General features: G+C 39.0%; 1 protein-coding gene across 1 annotated transcript in view; it reads left to right on the plus strand.

The window, feature by feature from the left end:
• The window catches only part of LOC121308929 (band 4.1-like protein 4B), a 146756-nt gene extending 128597 nt beyond the window's left edge, over positions 1–18159 (plus strand). The window contains exons 21-25 of the mRNA XM_041241658.1: positions 1520–1634; positions 7323–7400; positions 14381–14458; positions 16439–16596; positions 18090–18159. Coding sequence (XP_041097592.1) covers positions 1520–1634; positions 7323–7400; positions 14381–14458; positions 16439–16596; positions 18090–18159 — 499 coding nt within the window. The remainder of the gene's footprint in view (positions 1–1519; positions 1635–7322; positions 7401–14380; positions 14459–16438; positions 16597–18089) is intronic.
• The last annotated feature ends 621 nt before the right edge of the window (positions 18160–18780 follow it).

An 18780-nucleotide genomic window follows, 5' to 3' on the forward strand; every position in this document is an offset into this window, starting at 1 on the left:
GCAGTTACTGATCTCAGGGTACAATTAGGAGCATAAGGTTCCAAACAGTTCCTGCAAATAGTAAGAACCTAAGCCATGAAGGACCTTATAAGTAGTGAGGAGAATTTTAAAATTGATCCTCAACTTAACAGAAAGCCTATGTAGTGATTTACGAACCAGAGTAAAATGTTGTTAACAGACTGCGAGTAAGCACTCCGGCTGCACCATTTTGAACCAGTAGAACCAGCGCAGTTTAGAATCGGGGAAGCCAGCAAACAAAGCATTACAATAACCTAGCTGACAAATAACAAAAGCATGAACCAACATCTCAGCGTCTTTGTCAGATAGAATTAATCTCAATTTGGCAGTGTTCCTCAAATGATAAAATGCAGGTGTCCAAACATAGTTTTGAATGCATAGTGATTCCCAAGTTGTTCATAGTATTATATGGTCAAAAGATTCTCATCAAAGGAGATTGCAAAACAAGGTGATTTTAGCTCAGTTGTGTCTTGAGCCCACAAATGACATCTGTCTTTTTGGGATTTATTTTCAGACAATTTTAAGCCATCCATAATTTGAATTTTTTTCAGGCACAGATAGCACAGAAACTTCCATCTCCGGTTTAGTAGGAAAAGTAGCCACAACTTTTTCAATAAAGTTAGCAAGAAAAAGAATATTAGAAATAGGCCAATAATTTCCAAGATCATGTGGAGACTGTGGGAGGGTGTGGGTGATTCACTGAACACACGGTTTACACACACAATATTTATTTATACTCCAGCATGGTGGCACCAGGGATATACTGCCAGCAACAGTGTCACCCTGAGTTCTTTGTACACATTTATGTACAAAAATAATAGTCCAGTATCGAAAGAAGAAAGGGAAACATTATACTAAAACTACAAAGAAAAGTTCTGCTTCCAGCAGTCTTGCAGCCTCCGCTGGTCTTCGAGGCGCAAGATCAAATGATGCTCTATTATACCCTCAGTACACTTTAACAGGGTTGCCCAGCTTCCCCCTAAACTAAATGTAAACATCCCTGGGGACTGTACTTATCCTGCAATAATCCTTACACTATCAGTACACTAGAGTGGCCATTTTGAAAAGAGCCTTGAAACAGACTTTAAAGTTATAAGTGTAAAAAGTTGTCAGGACATTAACAATGAAAATAAAAATGACTGGTACGGTATTTAAACAGTTTTAGCAACATGTGGGGACATGTAATGCTATATTTTTCAGAACCCCGCTACTTACTCTTTAAGCTGTACCTCAGTTATAACAGTTAATTCCTTGAAACTAGCAGTGGTATTATGGAAGCAATCTGGAGATGGATGAAGGGCGGTAATAGTAGCAGAGGGCATCTGAGCCCTAGTCACTTCAATTTTATCAGTAACATTCTCTCAAATGTCTGTGTGATCACCACATTTTGGGGATTAAGAGTTTATCAACAGTATTAAACACTGCAGCTGGTCGATTAATGACATAATGTATCCCTTTGAGTTAAGTTTCAGGGCTGTTTCTTGTCTCTTGTGTTGTATAGCGATGAGGATGACCTCCCCGTTGCCCTGGCTATGATCTCTGGTGAGAGCAGCATGGAGAAGACGGCATCCCAGACATTCCCCTCCTATGAAGGGCCAGCAGCCAGTGGAGCCAAGGTACCTCAGGCTATCTACAGCCAGATCTCCATTAGGACTGTCAGTCTCTGTTTTATAGATATTCACTCTCTAAAATCTACCTCAACCTTTAACCCTAAGGTGTTAGTGGCCCTTAATGCTGAGGATGCTGGAAGCCCACGGCAAGATGGGCTGAAGTTTCTGCTTCCCTTATTAAGTTTTTTAAAAAATTAATTTAAGCAAAATATCCCAAGGGGAAAAAGTGCCACGAGCAGAAGGGATCAGCGCCATTTTCTCTTCAGCCTTGCCTGAGAAGGAGTTCCTGTTCCATTAGCTGGAGTATTTACAATGGTACAAAAATCTGTTTCACCACAAGGGTGTTCCCTTAGGAGAAGTGTTCGCTTAGGAGGTGTTCCTATAATACGCAGAGGCTACTGTATTACAAACATTAGGAAAGAAAAGTAAATACATTTTTCTTTTGCTCCATTCTTTTGTTCTAGGGAGATTGCCTCACTATTGCTAGGCTACAGAGCATGTGTGCACAGACAGCTCCTAGTTCCAGCTGCTTGACTTGATCAGCAGTTTCTCTGCATTTCAAGACGAGACACTCACTAGTGTTAAGGTTATTTATAGTTACACTGTGTGGCTGTGTTGACTGGAGTCGATCAGTTGGGGAGGACGTTTCCCCAGTGTCTTATGCTGCTTAGTGAGCAGCTGGTCGGCATCAGTTTAGCGAAGGCTGATCATCTGCTCCAGCTGTCAAAGTACAGCAGTAAAGCTTTGGGCAGGAACATTGCAGTGCTGGTGGCTGCTCGGAGGCAGCTCTAGCTCTCTCAGCCCCGAGTCCCCAATGGGGACAAAGCATCTTTGCTTGATGTTCCAGTTACACCAGGGCACACATTAGGGCCTGCAGTGGATGAGATGCTGCAGCATTCTCATCAGGCACAGAGTTCTATAAGGAGCTGGCTCACCTTCTTCCTAAACAGATGACCCCAGCTGATAAGCCTCCCGCAACGCAGGGCCTAGGCCTCCACAGCCCCTGAAGCTTGCAGCTTCTGTCACTGCTTCCACAATGGCAACTGCGTCAAACCGTTTCCTGGCCCCTCAACGTGCTGGGCATGGCAGCAAGTGACGTTCTGCACCCAGACAGGGCTTTGCTGCCACAGGTCCAGTGCCTGTTTCACCAGGCCCATCTGCACCATGGACACCTGGATGCTCACCACCATTCAGACCGGTTACTCTGTACGGTTCCTACACGGCTTTCCACCCTTTTGGTTCGTGATCTCAACAACGGTTGTGAATCCACAGAACGTTGGTGTCTTAGTGTCTGAGGAGGTGTCAGCCTTGTTACAAAAACAGGCCCTCTCCATCATACACACTTTCGATGAGAGGAAGGGTTTTTACTCCAGGTACTTCCTGGTGCTGCAACGAGATGATGACCTCACGCCAATCCTTGACCTCACAGCTCAACTTGTTCTTGAGGCAACAGAAATCCAAGATGCTGACAATGTAACTGCTGTTGTAAACAGTGAGCCCAGGCGACTGGTTCACCTTGGTGGACCTCAAGCACACCTGTTTCCACATCGTCATAATACCCGGCCACAGGAAGTGCTTGTGGTTCACTTGTCAGGGAACCTCTCATGAGTTCCGTGTCCTGCCATATGCCTTCTCCCTGGTGCCTCACACATTTTCCAAGTACATGAACGCTATACTGGAGACTCAAAGGCATCAGAGTTCTCAATTATCTGGACAACTGGTGAATATGTTCTGAGTCACGCACACAGGCAGCATTATACACAAAGTTGTTCACTGTTCCCCTGTAATGACTGGCTCTCAGTGAACTGCCTCAAAAGCTGATAGACACCTTCCCATCTGGGGCGCTGTATGGAACGGGTGTGGAGTGTGAAACCTCCATGGGAGTGTCTCCACGTCAATCTTTTGGAACTGTGGGCAGTTCACCTGGCCCTAAATATTTTTTTCGGGGACCTACAAAGGAGACAGGTGCTAGTTCGCAACGACAAAATGGCAGTGGTGGCCTATATAAATCACCAAGGTGGTCTGTAGTCCCCCAACCTCCATTGTGTCACCCACAAGCTTCTGCTCTGGGCCACGAAAACTTCTTGTTCATCTGCTGGGGGTGACAAACTGGGCAGCAGACCTCTACCTGGGCTCCACATTTCGAAGTGGAGGCTTTACCCAGATGTTGTGAACCTTGTCTGGGAGAAATTCGGGCATGCAAAAGTAGACCTTGCATGACTTTTTTTACAAAGGGAAACCTCCCTCTCCTCTTAAGGTCTACCTGGCAGCTATTTCAGCTTACCTTATTAAAAGAGACTCCACATGAGCTCACTTCCTGGTGAGAGCTTTTGAAGGGAGCTTGGAGGTTACGTCCTCCTAGGAAAGACCTTGTCCCTCACTTGCGGTTGAATGTGGTGCTTAATGTGCTTACAAAACGACTATTCAAGCCCTTGCATTCAGTCGAACCGAAGTATTTATCTTTTGAAGGTGGTTTTCCTACTAGCAGTCACCGCCTTTTCCATAGCCAAAGCCTGCCTACCAGGACTAAAGTTACGCTCCATACTAACCCTGCTTTCCTCCCTAAAAGCATCTCTGCTTATTATGTCAACCAGTCAGTGTAGTTGGAGGGTTTTCATCCACCACCTTTGCAATCTGACAGGTCCTAAGGGCAGCCACTCAGCCTACCCTTTGATACACATATACCATAGTGTGAGGTTACTCTATACTTTTTCTCTAGTTTTATATATATTACATGTCATAGATTCCCCAGCTATTCAGTCTATTCTCTATAGCACACACACTGAGGTGCAGGTTTTTCCGACACTTGTTAGATCATGTAGAGATCATGGGTCTTCAAAACCTGGGCTTTGGGACCAGAGTGCTAAGGGCAGGCACCCAGTCTGGCTTTTTTTAGAATACCTGCAGGTGCTGCAAGTCCTACACTTGCGACAGCTCGGGTGTGCTGTCCCAGTCAGAAATGGAATAGCATTTTGTACTTGAAAGGAAAAGTTGGTTTATATATCATATCCCTGATTCTCTGAAATAGAAATGTTATCCATAACCTTTTGAGGTCGCTGCATTCACTCCAACACAGTGTGCTTGAATAAAAAACTGCAGCTGATCCCTTCTGTTCATGGCACTTTATCCCCTTGGGGTTGGGTCACTGTGCTTGTCACAGAGGGGGCTCTTTCGAGCATCTTTGACAAACATACTCAGATAGAACAGGCTACACAGGGAGGTATAGCCCAATCAGTAATGTTGCACATTTCTACTTCAGGGAATCAGGGTTATAATATTTAACCTAACCTTACTGAAAGTGTGATTTATAGCAGAATTTTTTGACCTTACTAAATGAAATGTCACCTTATCATTGCAGTATCCTATGTTAACACACTACCCGACTCCTCCTCCATACTGGTTTCCTTTCCACAGCTCCTGCTCTGCCTCTTTATTGGCATTTCAGTTTATACCCCCCATCTGTTCTACAACCAGATATGTCATGAGCCAGGTATGACAACTGGGTGAGGATCTCAGCAGCGATGGCAGTCAAAACCCTAAGCTTGATCGCTGTTACCGACTACTGCAAGTGTAGCAAGGTGTAGCATGGGATGAGTCAGGAACCAGCTGAGGGCAACTTTGTGGTGTTTGTACTGTATACTCTTGTGCCAGGATTGTGCGAGATGGGACTTTAAATTTATTACATATTGTATTGTAAAGCTTTTTATTTGTTTGTGATCTCTGAGCATCCGATTGATCAGTTACATCTCTTACACATTTGCCTCTTTCGGGACCTTTCACATTGTCTTCATGTGTAAAATGATGAACACTCACAATAGCAGATAGGGTGTAAACAGGGTGGTGCCTGTGTATTTATTTTCATGGCACAAAATAAACTAAACAAAAGCCTAACTCCATCAAGGAGCGCTAAACTAAACCTTTTCAAGTCCTAAACTACAAACTGGACGGCTAAGCCATTTACCAGTAGTCAAAGCCAACACTGTCCCAAGTATTACGCAACCTTTTTGTAAGGTTTGTCTCCCGGTCTCTTCTCAGGCCTTAGCCTTAATGCAGACAGCTAACACAGAGACATTGACTGCTTTTATACACCTGTCCCTAATTAAATTAATAAAACAATTAACACTTAAACAATTAAACCTGTGGCTGTTTGTTATAGCGCATTATACAGAATACTTGGCAGTAAAGAGGTACTGGTAACACTTTGAAATAAATTGATTTCAAAATCTTTCCAGCAGGTAGCAATGATATTTTGAACAATCTAACACAGATCAATCTTAACACAATGATCTGTAAAGTGTTTTTTTTTTTTTTTCAAAGAAATGCAAATTAGCAAAAGCTTTTAGTGCTAAAAGTGAATTCCATTTCCCTTGTCATCTTTAAAAGTGATCATATTACAAGTTTGCTTGAACAAAGTGTGAGGCATACTTATCGACGGCGTATAAAAATGAAAGCATGTCTGTGAAAAATAAAATAATGAGCTCAGAAGTGATGAAATGCTCTTAAAGAATTGAGCTCTTGTTTTGATGATGTAGCTGTTCTTTTCATGCTGGCTATAGATTAACTCTGCACTGCCAATAATTACACAGAGGTGTATTAAGTGAGAAAGGCAGGTTGGTAAGGTGATTGAATTTTCAGGCTGTTTAGAGAAAGGATGCTTGTTCATGTCCAGCTCTATTAACATCTATAAGTCACCTTGGATAAAGGTGTCTGCCAAATAAATAAATAATACCAGTTAAAAATCAAGAGGTGGATTAGAAACAATAGAAGAAGAAGAAGAAGAAGAAGAAGAAGAAGAAGAAGAAGAAGAAGAAGAAGAAGAAGAAGAAGAAGAAGAAGAAGAAGAATGAGTGAATTAATTGTAAATTATACTATTTAGTCATGTTTTAGGTTATTAGGCAACCCTTTGTTTGTGCAGGCTTCAATAGTAAGGATTTTAAAATGTTGTCTGACCCAGGTACCTTATACACAATATTTCTTTATATAATCTATAACTAAAAATCATGCTAGATAGTCCAAGGAACACTAATGTTGCACTTTCAAATGTGTTATTCCATTACATCCATAACTATGGAACACCCAGTAGTGCTGAATTTGGAGACAAAGAAACTAAAGGAATTCTCTGACCAACATTTTGAATAAAAGTCAATGTCATTGTTGACATTTCTTTTTATATTTTAAATATTATTTCAATACAGTACAGGAATTAAAAATCACTTATTTTTTTGCATAAATATCATGAATCACCACAGGAATAATATATAATAATAATAATAATAATAATAATAATAATAATAATAATAATAATAATAATAATAATACTGGTAACAGTTTTACACTACAATATTCTATAATATGACACATCTTGGAATGGTATTAGCACTTTGACTTCTTTGTGGGGTAATTGTCTATAGGGAGTATGATAAAGATTCATTATATAATCTTCATGATATGTTCAACTACAGTAGCATTAATTCTGAAAATCCTAAAAAAATAACTCAAATGGATCGGCTGCTTCAGCTGGTAAGCAATCCTGTAGGAATTAATGAAATCTGCAGCCATTGAACGTGTATTGTGCAGAAATACTGCGTGACACAGTTGTGCACTTGCACAATCTGTGTAACTCACCCCCAGCACAGGGTGAATATCAGTACATGGAGATTTATGTTTTGTCTTTTTTTATGTATGTACTTTAAGAATCCCCCAGAGGGAGCTGGTAAAATGGCCTTGGAACCCGGTGATCTGTTAATGGACTTCACAGAGGCAGTACCTCTGGTAAATTGAAATCTGCTTCAATAGTCAGTCGGAACTTGTCATCTCTTTCACGCTTGCATGCTTTCATTAACCAGCATGCAGTCATGTGTTGTATTTGCTGTGCTGTCCTGTCGCATGTCCAGTTATGAATCAATCTGCACCATGTTGTATATGTTCTATACCCTCTCTCTTTCTCTATACGTATGTATGTATAAATATAGAGTACATCTATTGTCTGTACATGTATGTAAGTAAATGTATAAATATATAATCCAAAGAGTGTGTGTAGCTATGTATGTAAATAGCTAGCTAGATAGGCATGCTTGAAAACAGGTACAGTATAACTGCGTTTTTTTTTTTTTTGTTGGGATGTACACAAAAGGTTTAAATGATTGAAAAAAGAAAGTACACAGCTTAAGAAGAGCTTTTGTCTGTAATGTGCTGACATAATGTTTTGTTTCAATCATTTAAACCTTGTGTACATCCCAAAAACACTGATAATTTATTATTTTGTGTTGTGTTTTCACAGTGACTGGACACTCCAATTTCTTACATTCAGAGATTATGTAAAGCCATTTATTTTAGTGGGCCGCAAATTTCATGTATTTAGATATTTTTTAAATGTAGTGTTTTTTTTAGCTACAAATTATGTGCTTTATCATTGCACACTGCAGCTTTAAAGTGTAATGTTTGTTTTGTGAAAGTATTTGAAACGACAAAACAGTGGACATAGTGCAGCAACTTTGAATTGTATTACACCCGTCAATAAATATTTTAACTGCACTTCTTGATTTTTTAGCGTGACTGTGTGCTGTGCTTTACCTTTCAATTTTAAGCATGCCTAATTGAATCCCTGTGCACACATACACACACACACACACACACACACACACACTTTTGCCTTAACAACAACTTTACGCCCCCTGGAAGTTGACTCGCCATAATAGATAGATATAGATATATATATATATAATACATGGATGAAGGCTATATTTGCATCATGAGCCATTCGAAAAAAAGGCATAATAGCACAGTAATGTCAAAATGTCATAATTCCTCTAGAGGAAAGTAAACTTCAACTTTGACCCATTCGACTCCTTGAGACCACTTTCAATTCAAACACAAAATGTCTCATTTTCAATCCCTCGACAACATCCATAGTAGAGAAATGTTCATTAATGACCAACAAAATGAGAATACGTTTAAAAAAAATAATAATTTGATGTATAGCTGGTACATTCGTATCTCAGAGAAACTGGAGAGGAACGGAAAATTAACGACATTCCTGTCAATGACTTTCCGTCACTTGACAACACCCACAGTTCATGTTTTTTAGTCACTTATAAAAAATCTGTCTCCCTGAAGATTTACAATCATCCTCCACCAACGGGAGCACCAACCAAACAAGCGACACAAATCTTCAACTCTGACAGCAACTAATACAAAAAAATAAAATAAAACATACTCCATTGAAACACTTTTTCCTTAAAAATATGTTATTTTTTGCAGTTCATTATCTATCCAGTTTAATTCACCATTCCTGAATTATCAAAAAGAAAATTATATTTAAGATTATTTAATATTGGCTTAATGTACATTATTATTATTGATTAAATGAACCTGTAATTTGAACATTAACACCCTTTTATTGTCTTTTTTATTACAGATACGAATATCCATGTATTATAAAAAATAATAGATAGGCTTCAGATAGTGACAGGAAAATAATTCCAATCTGGGGTTTCTGTGACAGTTTATAAGGTACTCAAGCTAACGGTCTCGTAGTTTATGACGTCATATAAACCCTAGATTAATTTCCTGTAACTCACTGAAACCCGTCTATAATTCTCTCTCTCTCTCTCTCTCTCTCTCTCTCTCTCTCTCTCTCTCTCTCTCTCTCTCTCTCTCTCTCTCTGTTGCTACTGGAAAATATGATATGATTAAAAAGGTGAAGGATTGTCTCCATTAAATTTGGCTTACTATTCACGTTATTGCCCTCACACAATATTTGTTTTCATGATGATATAAGTGAGTAATGTTTAAAAGACATGACCATGTTCCAGACTGACTCAGAAATGCCAGTGTGACCGTTAAAATAACATTTACTAAATATAACAGTTCTTAATTAATGAAAACAGACTTTAAATAAATTGTGTGTTTTGTGAATAGGGCCCACTGTGTGCTGACCTTGTATGTGAATTGCTTTCTTTTGGTATCATACTTTTATGGCTGTGTAAATAGGCAAACTAGGGCATGTCCTACCTATGATCATCATCCTGTTTTCTTATAGCCATCCACTGTAATTGTTTGGATTGGGATTCCAATGAGACATGTTATTTTCAAAATTTGTAAACCAGCAGTTCTCTTTCAATTACGAAATGTAACTATTACCGAATCGGTATTTACCTCCTAAAGACCCAAAACCTTAATAAGATATAACAAAGCTGCTCAGCCGAGCCTGTGATGCAGTCACGCCCGCCCCCAAGGGTATAAAGGACTGTGCTCACAGATCTCAGCGCCATTTTTCCTTTCAAGAACTGACTTGACAGGAGAGCCTATTCAGGGTACTGTTATAAATTTTCGCATTTATTGTGTTTTTACACAGCTTATATGTGATATTAAAAATAATCGCTGTATTAGTTTTTCTAATTACACATATTTGTGCACTACAGCCTGTTGTTTGTTAAGTCCTGCTGTGGCCCTGTGCCCTGCAAGAAGCCAGTGGCTTGAGTCGCTCCTTCCCAGGTATCAAGCAACATAAGTTGGCTGACTGCTCTCCCCGCACAAGTTATTTTATTCTTGTTTTGGCTTCGGCCAAAACCATGGGACAGTTTGTATAAATAAAGTCATTGTTACTACTGTATTTTGTTGAGAAAAAAAAAAATTATTGTTCTGTTTTTCTGTTTTCACAGGCCTGTCTGCATCTTGTGCTGCGGCACATGTGTAGTGACAGCTGCTGGGTTCAGCAGCACTGAGCAGGACCAAGGGGCTGCTTCGGTTGTGGTTGCTTGCAATCTCTACCACAGCATCTTGATGCTGTTTTGGTGACAGCTTTTGCATTACCATTACAGTGGCTGTTAGTTTATCCTAATAAGGAGGCTTCCCTCAGTCTCATATGAGTACTGACTGAGTGATTTTGCCAGTAGCTTGCATAGGTGGGCATCCCTGTAACTGTGAACCGGTGAACCAGTATCGAGGTCACCGTCCTGCTCCGTTCTTGACCCGGTAAGGTACCGAACCGGGATCGAGGTTACTGTGCCGGTACCGTTCCAACCTGGTATTGTACCGTACCAACCCGGTTCTACAGTCACCAAACCGCTACCACCCCGGTTCCGACAAGTACCGTACCGACCCGGTGCTAAAAGGCATCTAACTGGTATCGAATTAACCAAGTACCGTCATTGTTCCGACCCTCTACGTACATCCACGGTCTGGAACCAAACAGGTCTTGAACAGCCCCATTGCTGTCTTTAAGCAAACTGAGGCAGCACCTGTACTGTTGTTACTGTAGACTGCATTACTACTTGCATATTGCCTGGGTTTTATCCCTGTTTCTCATGCAAAGCCATTCTGCCTGTTGAGGACAAGCATGGCAAATGCTCTTCCTGCCTAGGGCCAGAGCTTGCAAAGGAGGCACTGTTGAACCACAGTTTCTGCGAGTTTTGTGCACATTTCTCCAAGCACACTCTGGAGAAACATCGCTCCCGCAGCGCTACAGAGCGTTCTGCGTCCCTCACTCCTGCACACCGCTATTCCCATCACCCTCTGGTACAGAGGTGGCTGCGTCTTCACCCCATGGCTCTGCCAAGAGAGAAAGGGCGATGCACCCAGGAGAGTAGCCCTCGCAGTAAGCCATCTTCACTGTCTTCCTCGCCTTCTCCCCCAAAAAAGAAGAAGAGCCACCGTTCCAAGTGATCAGAGTGATCGGACTCTGAGAATACGGAAAGGCTCTGGGAAGCAGTTTCCTTTCAACCTCCAAGATTGTGCGTGCATGATTGCAGTCGGCTTGAAGGAAAAATGACTGGTATAGCAGGCTCGGCTCAGCAGCTTTGTTATATCTTATTCAGGTTTCGGGTCTTCGGGGGGATAAATACGCATTTGGTAATGGTTATATTTCTATTTCAGGGAACCAGGGCTATGATAATAACTTAACATATGTGTTGTTAATCCTGAACCATGGAAAGTTGGATTAAGGTTTTCTAAAGTTGTCTTACAGTTGAGTAATAAAAATGTTGCCTTTTGACAAGTTGCAATGTTGGGTGCCTCGTTGACATGTACAGTATGTGACTGGTACTGTGCTGTTCCTGAGGTGGTTGGCTGAAGGGTTATATTATATCCTGAAACACTCTGGCAATGTAAAATAAGCTTTGAAGGCTAGAATTTAGGTAAAACATTAGGAAACTTCAACATATTTACAAATATATTTTGATAGATGAGCTGATAGATATTAAATACCACTGCAGTTACTTTCTACCATTATATTTATAGAATAAAAGTGATATGCATTTAGCCTGTATTTCCCATACATGCTGTTGAGGTATATTTGTATATTTCGTAACCATGCATTTTCAGTATCTCTCTGCAAGATATAATATAAAGATGACATTATAATGCAATATGCTGAGTTTCCAATGATATATACCTGAGCTTTCAGCTGCGTTTTATCTTTTTTACAATATAGAACACTTGCCTAAGTATAAAAGTGTTTTTGTTAGATGTTCTCTGAGTTAACTAGCATGTTACCTAATTAACTTTTTGTCACCAATTATTGCTAACAAGCGAGGGTCCATGATTACTATAAATGTAGGTAGCATAGGCACAAGTTGGTCATTCCTGAATGTAAGGGAGCAGAAAATGGCAAAATACACTCAGTTAAGCAAAGAAAAAAGACTTTAATTACTTTAAGAAATGAAGGTCAATCTTTAAGACAAATCGCAAGAACTTTGCAAGTGTCTGTAACTGCTGTGGCTAAGACCATCAAACGATTTGAAGAAACTGGCACTCATGAGGACCGAACAAGGTCAGGCAGGCCAAGGGTGACCTCAGAATCAGAGAACAAGTTCATTCGAGTCACAAGTCTGCGAAACTGGCGAATAACTACACCCGAAATACAAGCTCAACTAAATGCTACTAGAAGTACAGATGTTTCAACATCAACTGTTCAGAGGAGATTGCGTGAGCTGGCCTAACTGGAAGAATTGCTGCAAAGAAACCATTGTTAAGAGTGCAGAATAAGAGGAAGAGACTTGCCTGGGCCAAAAAACACAGAAACTGGACGTTTGAGGAGTGGAAGTTGGTCTTATGGACCGACGAGTCAAAATTTGAAATATTTGGGTTTAACCGCTGAGTATTTGTAAGACGCAGAGAGGGTGAGCGCATGAATTCTGCATGTGTGGTTCCCACTGTCAAGCATGGAGGAGGCACTGTCATGGTCTGGGGTTGCTTTGCTGGTGACAGAGTTGGTGATCTTTACCAAGTCCATGGCAAGCTCAACCAGCATGGCTATTATAGCATACTTCAGAGGCCTGCCATTCCATCAGGATTATGGCTAGTTGGGCAGTCCTTCATTCTTCAGCAAGATAATGTAACACTCCTCAAAGTTGTACAAGAACTATCTGGCGAAGAAGGAAAGTGAAGGACAACTCAATCTAATGACCTGGCCTGCCCAGTCTCCAGACCTCAATCCCATAGAACTGGTATGGGACGAACTGGACAGAAGAGTCAAAGCAAAGCTACCCACAAGTGCCCTACATCTCTGGGAATTTCTGCAGAAGAGCTGGGAAGACATGTCCGGTGATTTCCTACTGAAACTTGTTAACCGAATGCCTCGTGTTTGTGAGGCTGTTATTAAGGCGAAGGGTGGCTATTTTGAGGAATCCAAGATTTAGAGACAATTTTCAATTTTCTTGAACATTGTTTTGATACTCCTTATGTTTTGTTTTGTATATTGTAACATGTGTTTTCATTTTCAAGTATTTACAGAAACTTGTACGATTTAAAACATTGTCAATTTTGAAAAAAACCTAGTTTCCAGCAAGTGTACTGAAACTTTTGACTGGTCGTGTGTGTGTGTGTGTGTGTGTGTGTGTGTGTGTATCAAAGTGTCTATACTGTTCTAACAGCCATTGCCAAATAGAACAGTTACTTTATATTGACACCAATACATGTGTCTGTGGAGAAGAACTCCAGAGCTTACATAGACTATATCAACAAAATTATTAAAACACAGTATTTGAGTAATTTTGAAGGAATCACTAAGAATGAATGAAAACATCATAAAAAGGGAAGACGATTGTACATTGTATGTGAAACTAATTTGAACCTACTTTTTAATTCAGGTAGTGTTCACTTCATTTTGAAAAAGCAAAAGCTGTAGCAATACATTTTACACAATTTTAAGAAAATCTCTATTTCAAAAGCAAGTGGCAGACTTTAATAAAACATAATTGAGCATCATTTTTAAGTGACGCAGCGCTGCCTAGACTGATCAAGTTGTGTGTAAAGAGTTTACCCCGTGTTCATTCTGATGCATTCCGTCAGCCTCCCAGGTGGTGTTCAGATCTTACAATATTGCTTTCTGATTTGCAGCCTCCTGTCAGGATACAAAAAACTGCCAACATGCATTTAACTGCTTGACAACTGGACAATCTGGACTGTGACCCTAATACTCAATAGAGCTGCATTTCAAAATAAACTCAATAATTAATGACAGACGTTTCAACTAGAAGTCTTTCTCAGTGTTTTCTTGTAATATTTCTTAATTTAAGAATTGAGAAAGACTTCTGTTCAAAAAGGTTTTAATATTAAAATTAAAAGGAATACATCTGAATAAAGGGGGCACTTTTAAAAACCTGTCTTTTACTTGTTTGTATGTTTGTTTCAGCCCTACCAATAATGCTTTAATGTGTTTGCAGCAGCCTAGGACATTATAAAAGCATTTGTACTGAAAAGATGCCAGAAGGTTACTGAATGATGTATTCTTTTGTCTTCAATCCCTATAGATAAAAACAGTACCTTCTGACCCAGCAGAATCCTTTTTTGATCCATTTTCAGCTGTGCCACAATTCCCATTCAGCAAGGTAATAAGTATACTCGGTGACCACTTATCGTCTCTCTTTTTCAAAAGACTGCGGGAGCCTGCTTACTGCAATTGTATGACTATTAACAATATAAGTTCTTAGAATCATGTTTGTATCAACATTTGAAAATTACTTATCAAGCGGTGCGTTTAAGACCTATGATCATGACCACAGTCGAGAATAAAAAGATACATGTAGGCAAAATAAAATGTCTACACATACTAGTTAAAGCAACATTTATTATAATTGTGTAGCCCTAATAATAATAGTAACAATGCACATTAAAATTCACAAAAAAAAAGGGTACAAGATAACAACTGGTTCTAACCTCAACTCACAACCAGAGCTGTCTTGGTATTTAATTTGCCATATACAATTTCTGTTGCAGTTGGCAACTTACAAAAATTGTAAAAAAATTATGTTTCGATAGTGTCTAAAAATATAAAACATTATAAACAGGTACATCTACTGACTTTTTGTGACAGCAGCCAAAAAATAAACAATACCAGCACATTTCGGGATAGACCGGTTACCACAAACCAAGGTACAATGCATCTTAAAGGTATTGTTATAACGTGACACTGGCTCTTTAACAACAATATATATATATATATATATATATATATATATATATATATATATATATATATATATATATATATATATTTTTTAATACCATTCACTGGATTTAACCGCTTAGCCATCAGCTTGCTTTTACTGTAAACAAGGATTTGGTGACAGTACCTTTAAAAAATTAACTTCTATATAGTCCCTGTATTTAAAATCATGAACATAGGACTATAAAAGTAACCAGCAAACAACTCATTGGATTCCCATAATGAAAATGAACATCGAGAAGCAGGATATCATATCAGGATATCTGTCTATCTATCTATCTATCTATCTATCTATATATATATATATATATATATATATATATATATATATATATATATATATATTATATATATATATATCTAGTTTACAAAATAAAATAACGTGCTAAATTATTGATTATTTAAAATCTACTATTGCAGAGAAGTAGTGAAGTAGTGTGGCACTCCTTGAACTGCTCAAATCAGATAACAGATAGGATCACTGTGGGAGCTGTACCTATTGCGAAAAAATACAGTTAACATAAAATAAGCCATAAACACACCATTTTCTTTTTTTTTTCTTTTTTTTTTAATGGTTTGTTGTTTTGGGGGTGTTTTCGGTGTTTATCTATTAACCCTACAATCAGAAAGCCTAAGTATAATCACAGTGTGGTATGTGTGGGAAATCATTTTAAACAGAATTAAATATACTGCCTGCCTTGCTATATTGGCATTAATAGGAACGAAAGGGCCGATAAATAACAAGAGTATACTGTAATAGCAAGAGCCTAATAAGCCATAAAAAAGAACATAAACTATGAAACCTTTGAAAAATCTTGAAACCTAGTATTGTTCTCTTATTAATTCCAATGTATATATTGTTCATTTTATAAAAAAAAAAACAACCACTATATTAAAATGGAAAAGATGAATGCATGCATGAAGGAAATAACTGGTGCACTTTGATATTTATAACTGCTGTTTGGGTTCTAATTTATAGGGCATGTGTACTTGCAGTGAATGGTCTTCCTGACATTATTATTTGTAAATGTTTTGAGCTATTCAAGAGGTTTTGAACTTGATTATTTACAGAGCAGCCTGTAAATTAACCTTTTGAGCTATTCCTTTGTCGTAGATTATACCTGTGTAGAAATGTATTTAAAACAGTTGTTCAGAAATTCTTGTGTTTGCTGGTAGTCAGATATTGATGCCCAATGGAACAAACATTACATTTCTGTGGAATGACCTGTAAAATAGACTTCTGCAGCTTTGAATGCACTTGCAGAGCACACAAAAAGAATGGTGTAAACAGCAGAGTACACTAGAATAATGTTGCTGTCGTAGTTGAATACCTCAGCTCACAGTGAACCATTCTTGTTTGCAGATAGATTTACCAGTCTTGGATAAGCGGCTGTCATACTGCAATTGTCCCTCGTCTCCAGTCCAGCTGCAGTTGCATTCCCATGGGCATTCAGGACGACCACAGACTAACCCACTGCCATCCCCGCAGGCAGTGCAGAGAAGTGCAGCCCTGATGGACAGGTACTCGCTTGCATGCGGTTCTGTTAAACCAAGAACCTGAAAGCTGCTTTCACACACTCCAGTTTACCTTAGCACTCACCTTCATATTGGTAGTACTGTACCTGTTAATGCCTGCAGTGTTTTGGTTTAGTACAAACAAGTGTGGACTATATCGTTAATTTGTGTTCCTATCTTCAGTTCAAAGCACTTGGCTTACCCCTTGTGGGGGAAACACTTTGGAGCTGGTTGCCTTTTGCAGGGTGTCAGGGAAAGAGCGTCCTCCTGGCCTGGCATCCAGCGTTGTAGGGTTGTTCTATGGGTTGTTCTAGGGTTGTTCTACCGAATACAGAACATAAGCGGTGCATTATAAAGCTTGCAAAATCCCTCAGGAATCTGATTGGGAAATGTCACAAGGACAGCCGAAGTGGGTGACGACAGACCAGAAACAGGAACTGACTCTGCACACAGCTGTTGAAATGGTGAAGGCGCTGATGCGCAGTTTAATAATGAACAGGCAGAAAATAAAAGGTTTGTAACAATACAAAAACAGGACATGGCACATGAGGCCAAAATAAATAGACAAACAAAACAAATACACTGACAAAACACAGAGTGGACGAACATGACACCAAAACAATTGAGACTTAAAATTATGCTTATCTCTTTCTCTCTTCCTCTCTCTCTCTCCCCCGTTCTCCACTCCCAAACACACAACCCCGAATATGTGACAACGTGCTTCTATATATACTGTTGTGCTGGGATTCAATTACCTATTAATTATTTACTTGAATCCCAGCACGTGAATTAATAAAGTGCAATTCCCCGTGCTCACATATTACTACATTTTACTTGCATGTGAAGTGCTGTGCAATCCTCGTGCCTAAATACACATATACATTTTAAACACTCATGTTACACAGACCTGTTTATATCCCGTGTACCAATGACTATACACCAACATTTAAACACACCACATGCAACACATAACAGATAATATACACAGGGGCGGGCACTTTGTTACAGGAAAAAAAAAAAAAAACACATGAGTGATGCTCCCTATCAGATCTCTGAGATGGAATTACAACATTAAACGCTTCCTGCCATCTGTCATAGTTTTTTTTAATAACATGTTACTGTTTAAACTTTTGAGTCTGTTTTTGAAAAATCACTTTATTAAGTAGCAGAGAGCAATATCTATATGGTTCCATACATTGTAAATACTAGGCTCAACGTGAATTATGCAAAAGAGCATAATGTAATAATTCATTTTATAATGTATGTAAGTATATATACTGTAGGTAGATAGAAACCAAAGTTTAAATGTGTATACATTGTATTGGGATGAGTTTTTTTTAAAACCTTCTGATACCTCATGAAGTAACTCATTTGCAGATTTTATGGAGAAAAAAAAAATAGCCTTAAATTATTTGATCCTGTAACTGGCAGCTGAAATGATTTGTCATTTGTCACAAAAACTTCTCTGTCCCTTTTGTGTGAATCCCCAATACTGGCAGTGCTGAGGCTTTGAGGCGAGAGCTGGAGAGAGAGAAGCTGCTGAAAAGGCTTCTGATGACAGAGCTGTGAGAAGGGAGCACTGGACCTCCTGTGTGCCTTCAGTCTGTTTACATTCCTCTGCCTGCCTGTCAAAGAAACACCCTCATCACGGAGGACTGTTTACACACCCCAGAACCTGTCCTTCATAGCAATGATGAGGATGATCAATGTCTGCCTGGCTATAGTAATGTTACTAGAATTGAACCTTTGGTGTATGTGTTTTTTTTTTTTTTTTAATCCTATGTTTTTTTTGTTTTGTTTTAAATACAGAATTAACCTACACAGTATGTACATATTTAAGTATTAACATTCTATATTATCACAAAGAATCAATGCGAAGGAAACCATGTAGCAATTTCTGTGACTATAACTGCTTTCTAGTAAAACTGAAAACATATAAACATAGACCAATTTTTTTCAATAAAAAGCTTCTTTCTCAATCAACTTATCAGTAGATATAGAATTCCAGTTAGGATAATAAAAACATGTTAAAGTTGTTGCAAGTACACTTAATTTAAATTGGTATAATGTTATTAGGCCAGGAATTAATGGTGTGCAGTAATGTGCTACATCATTGGAATGGCATTTCAGTCACCTAATCAACCAAAAGCAGGGCTTGATTCATGAGCAAACTCAAAACTTCAGTATGAT

This window comes from Polyodon spathula, chromosome 3 (assembly GCF_017654505.1).
Source record: "Polyodon spathula isolate WHYD16114869_AA chromosome 3, ASM1765450v1, whole genome shotgun sequence".
Classification (NCBI taxonomy): Eukaryota; Metazoa; Chordata; class Actinopteri; order Acipenseriformes; family Polyodontidae; genus Polyodon; species Polyodon spathula.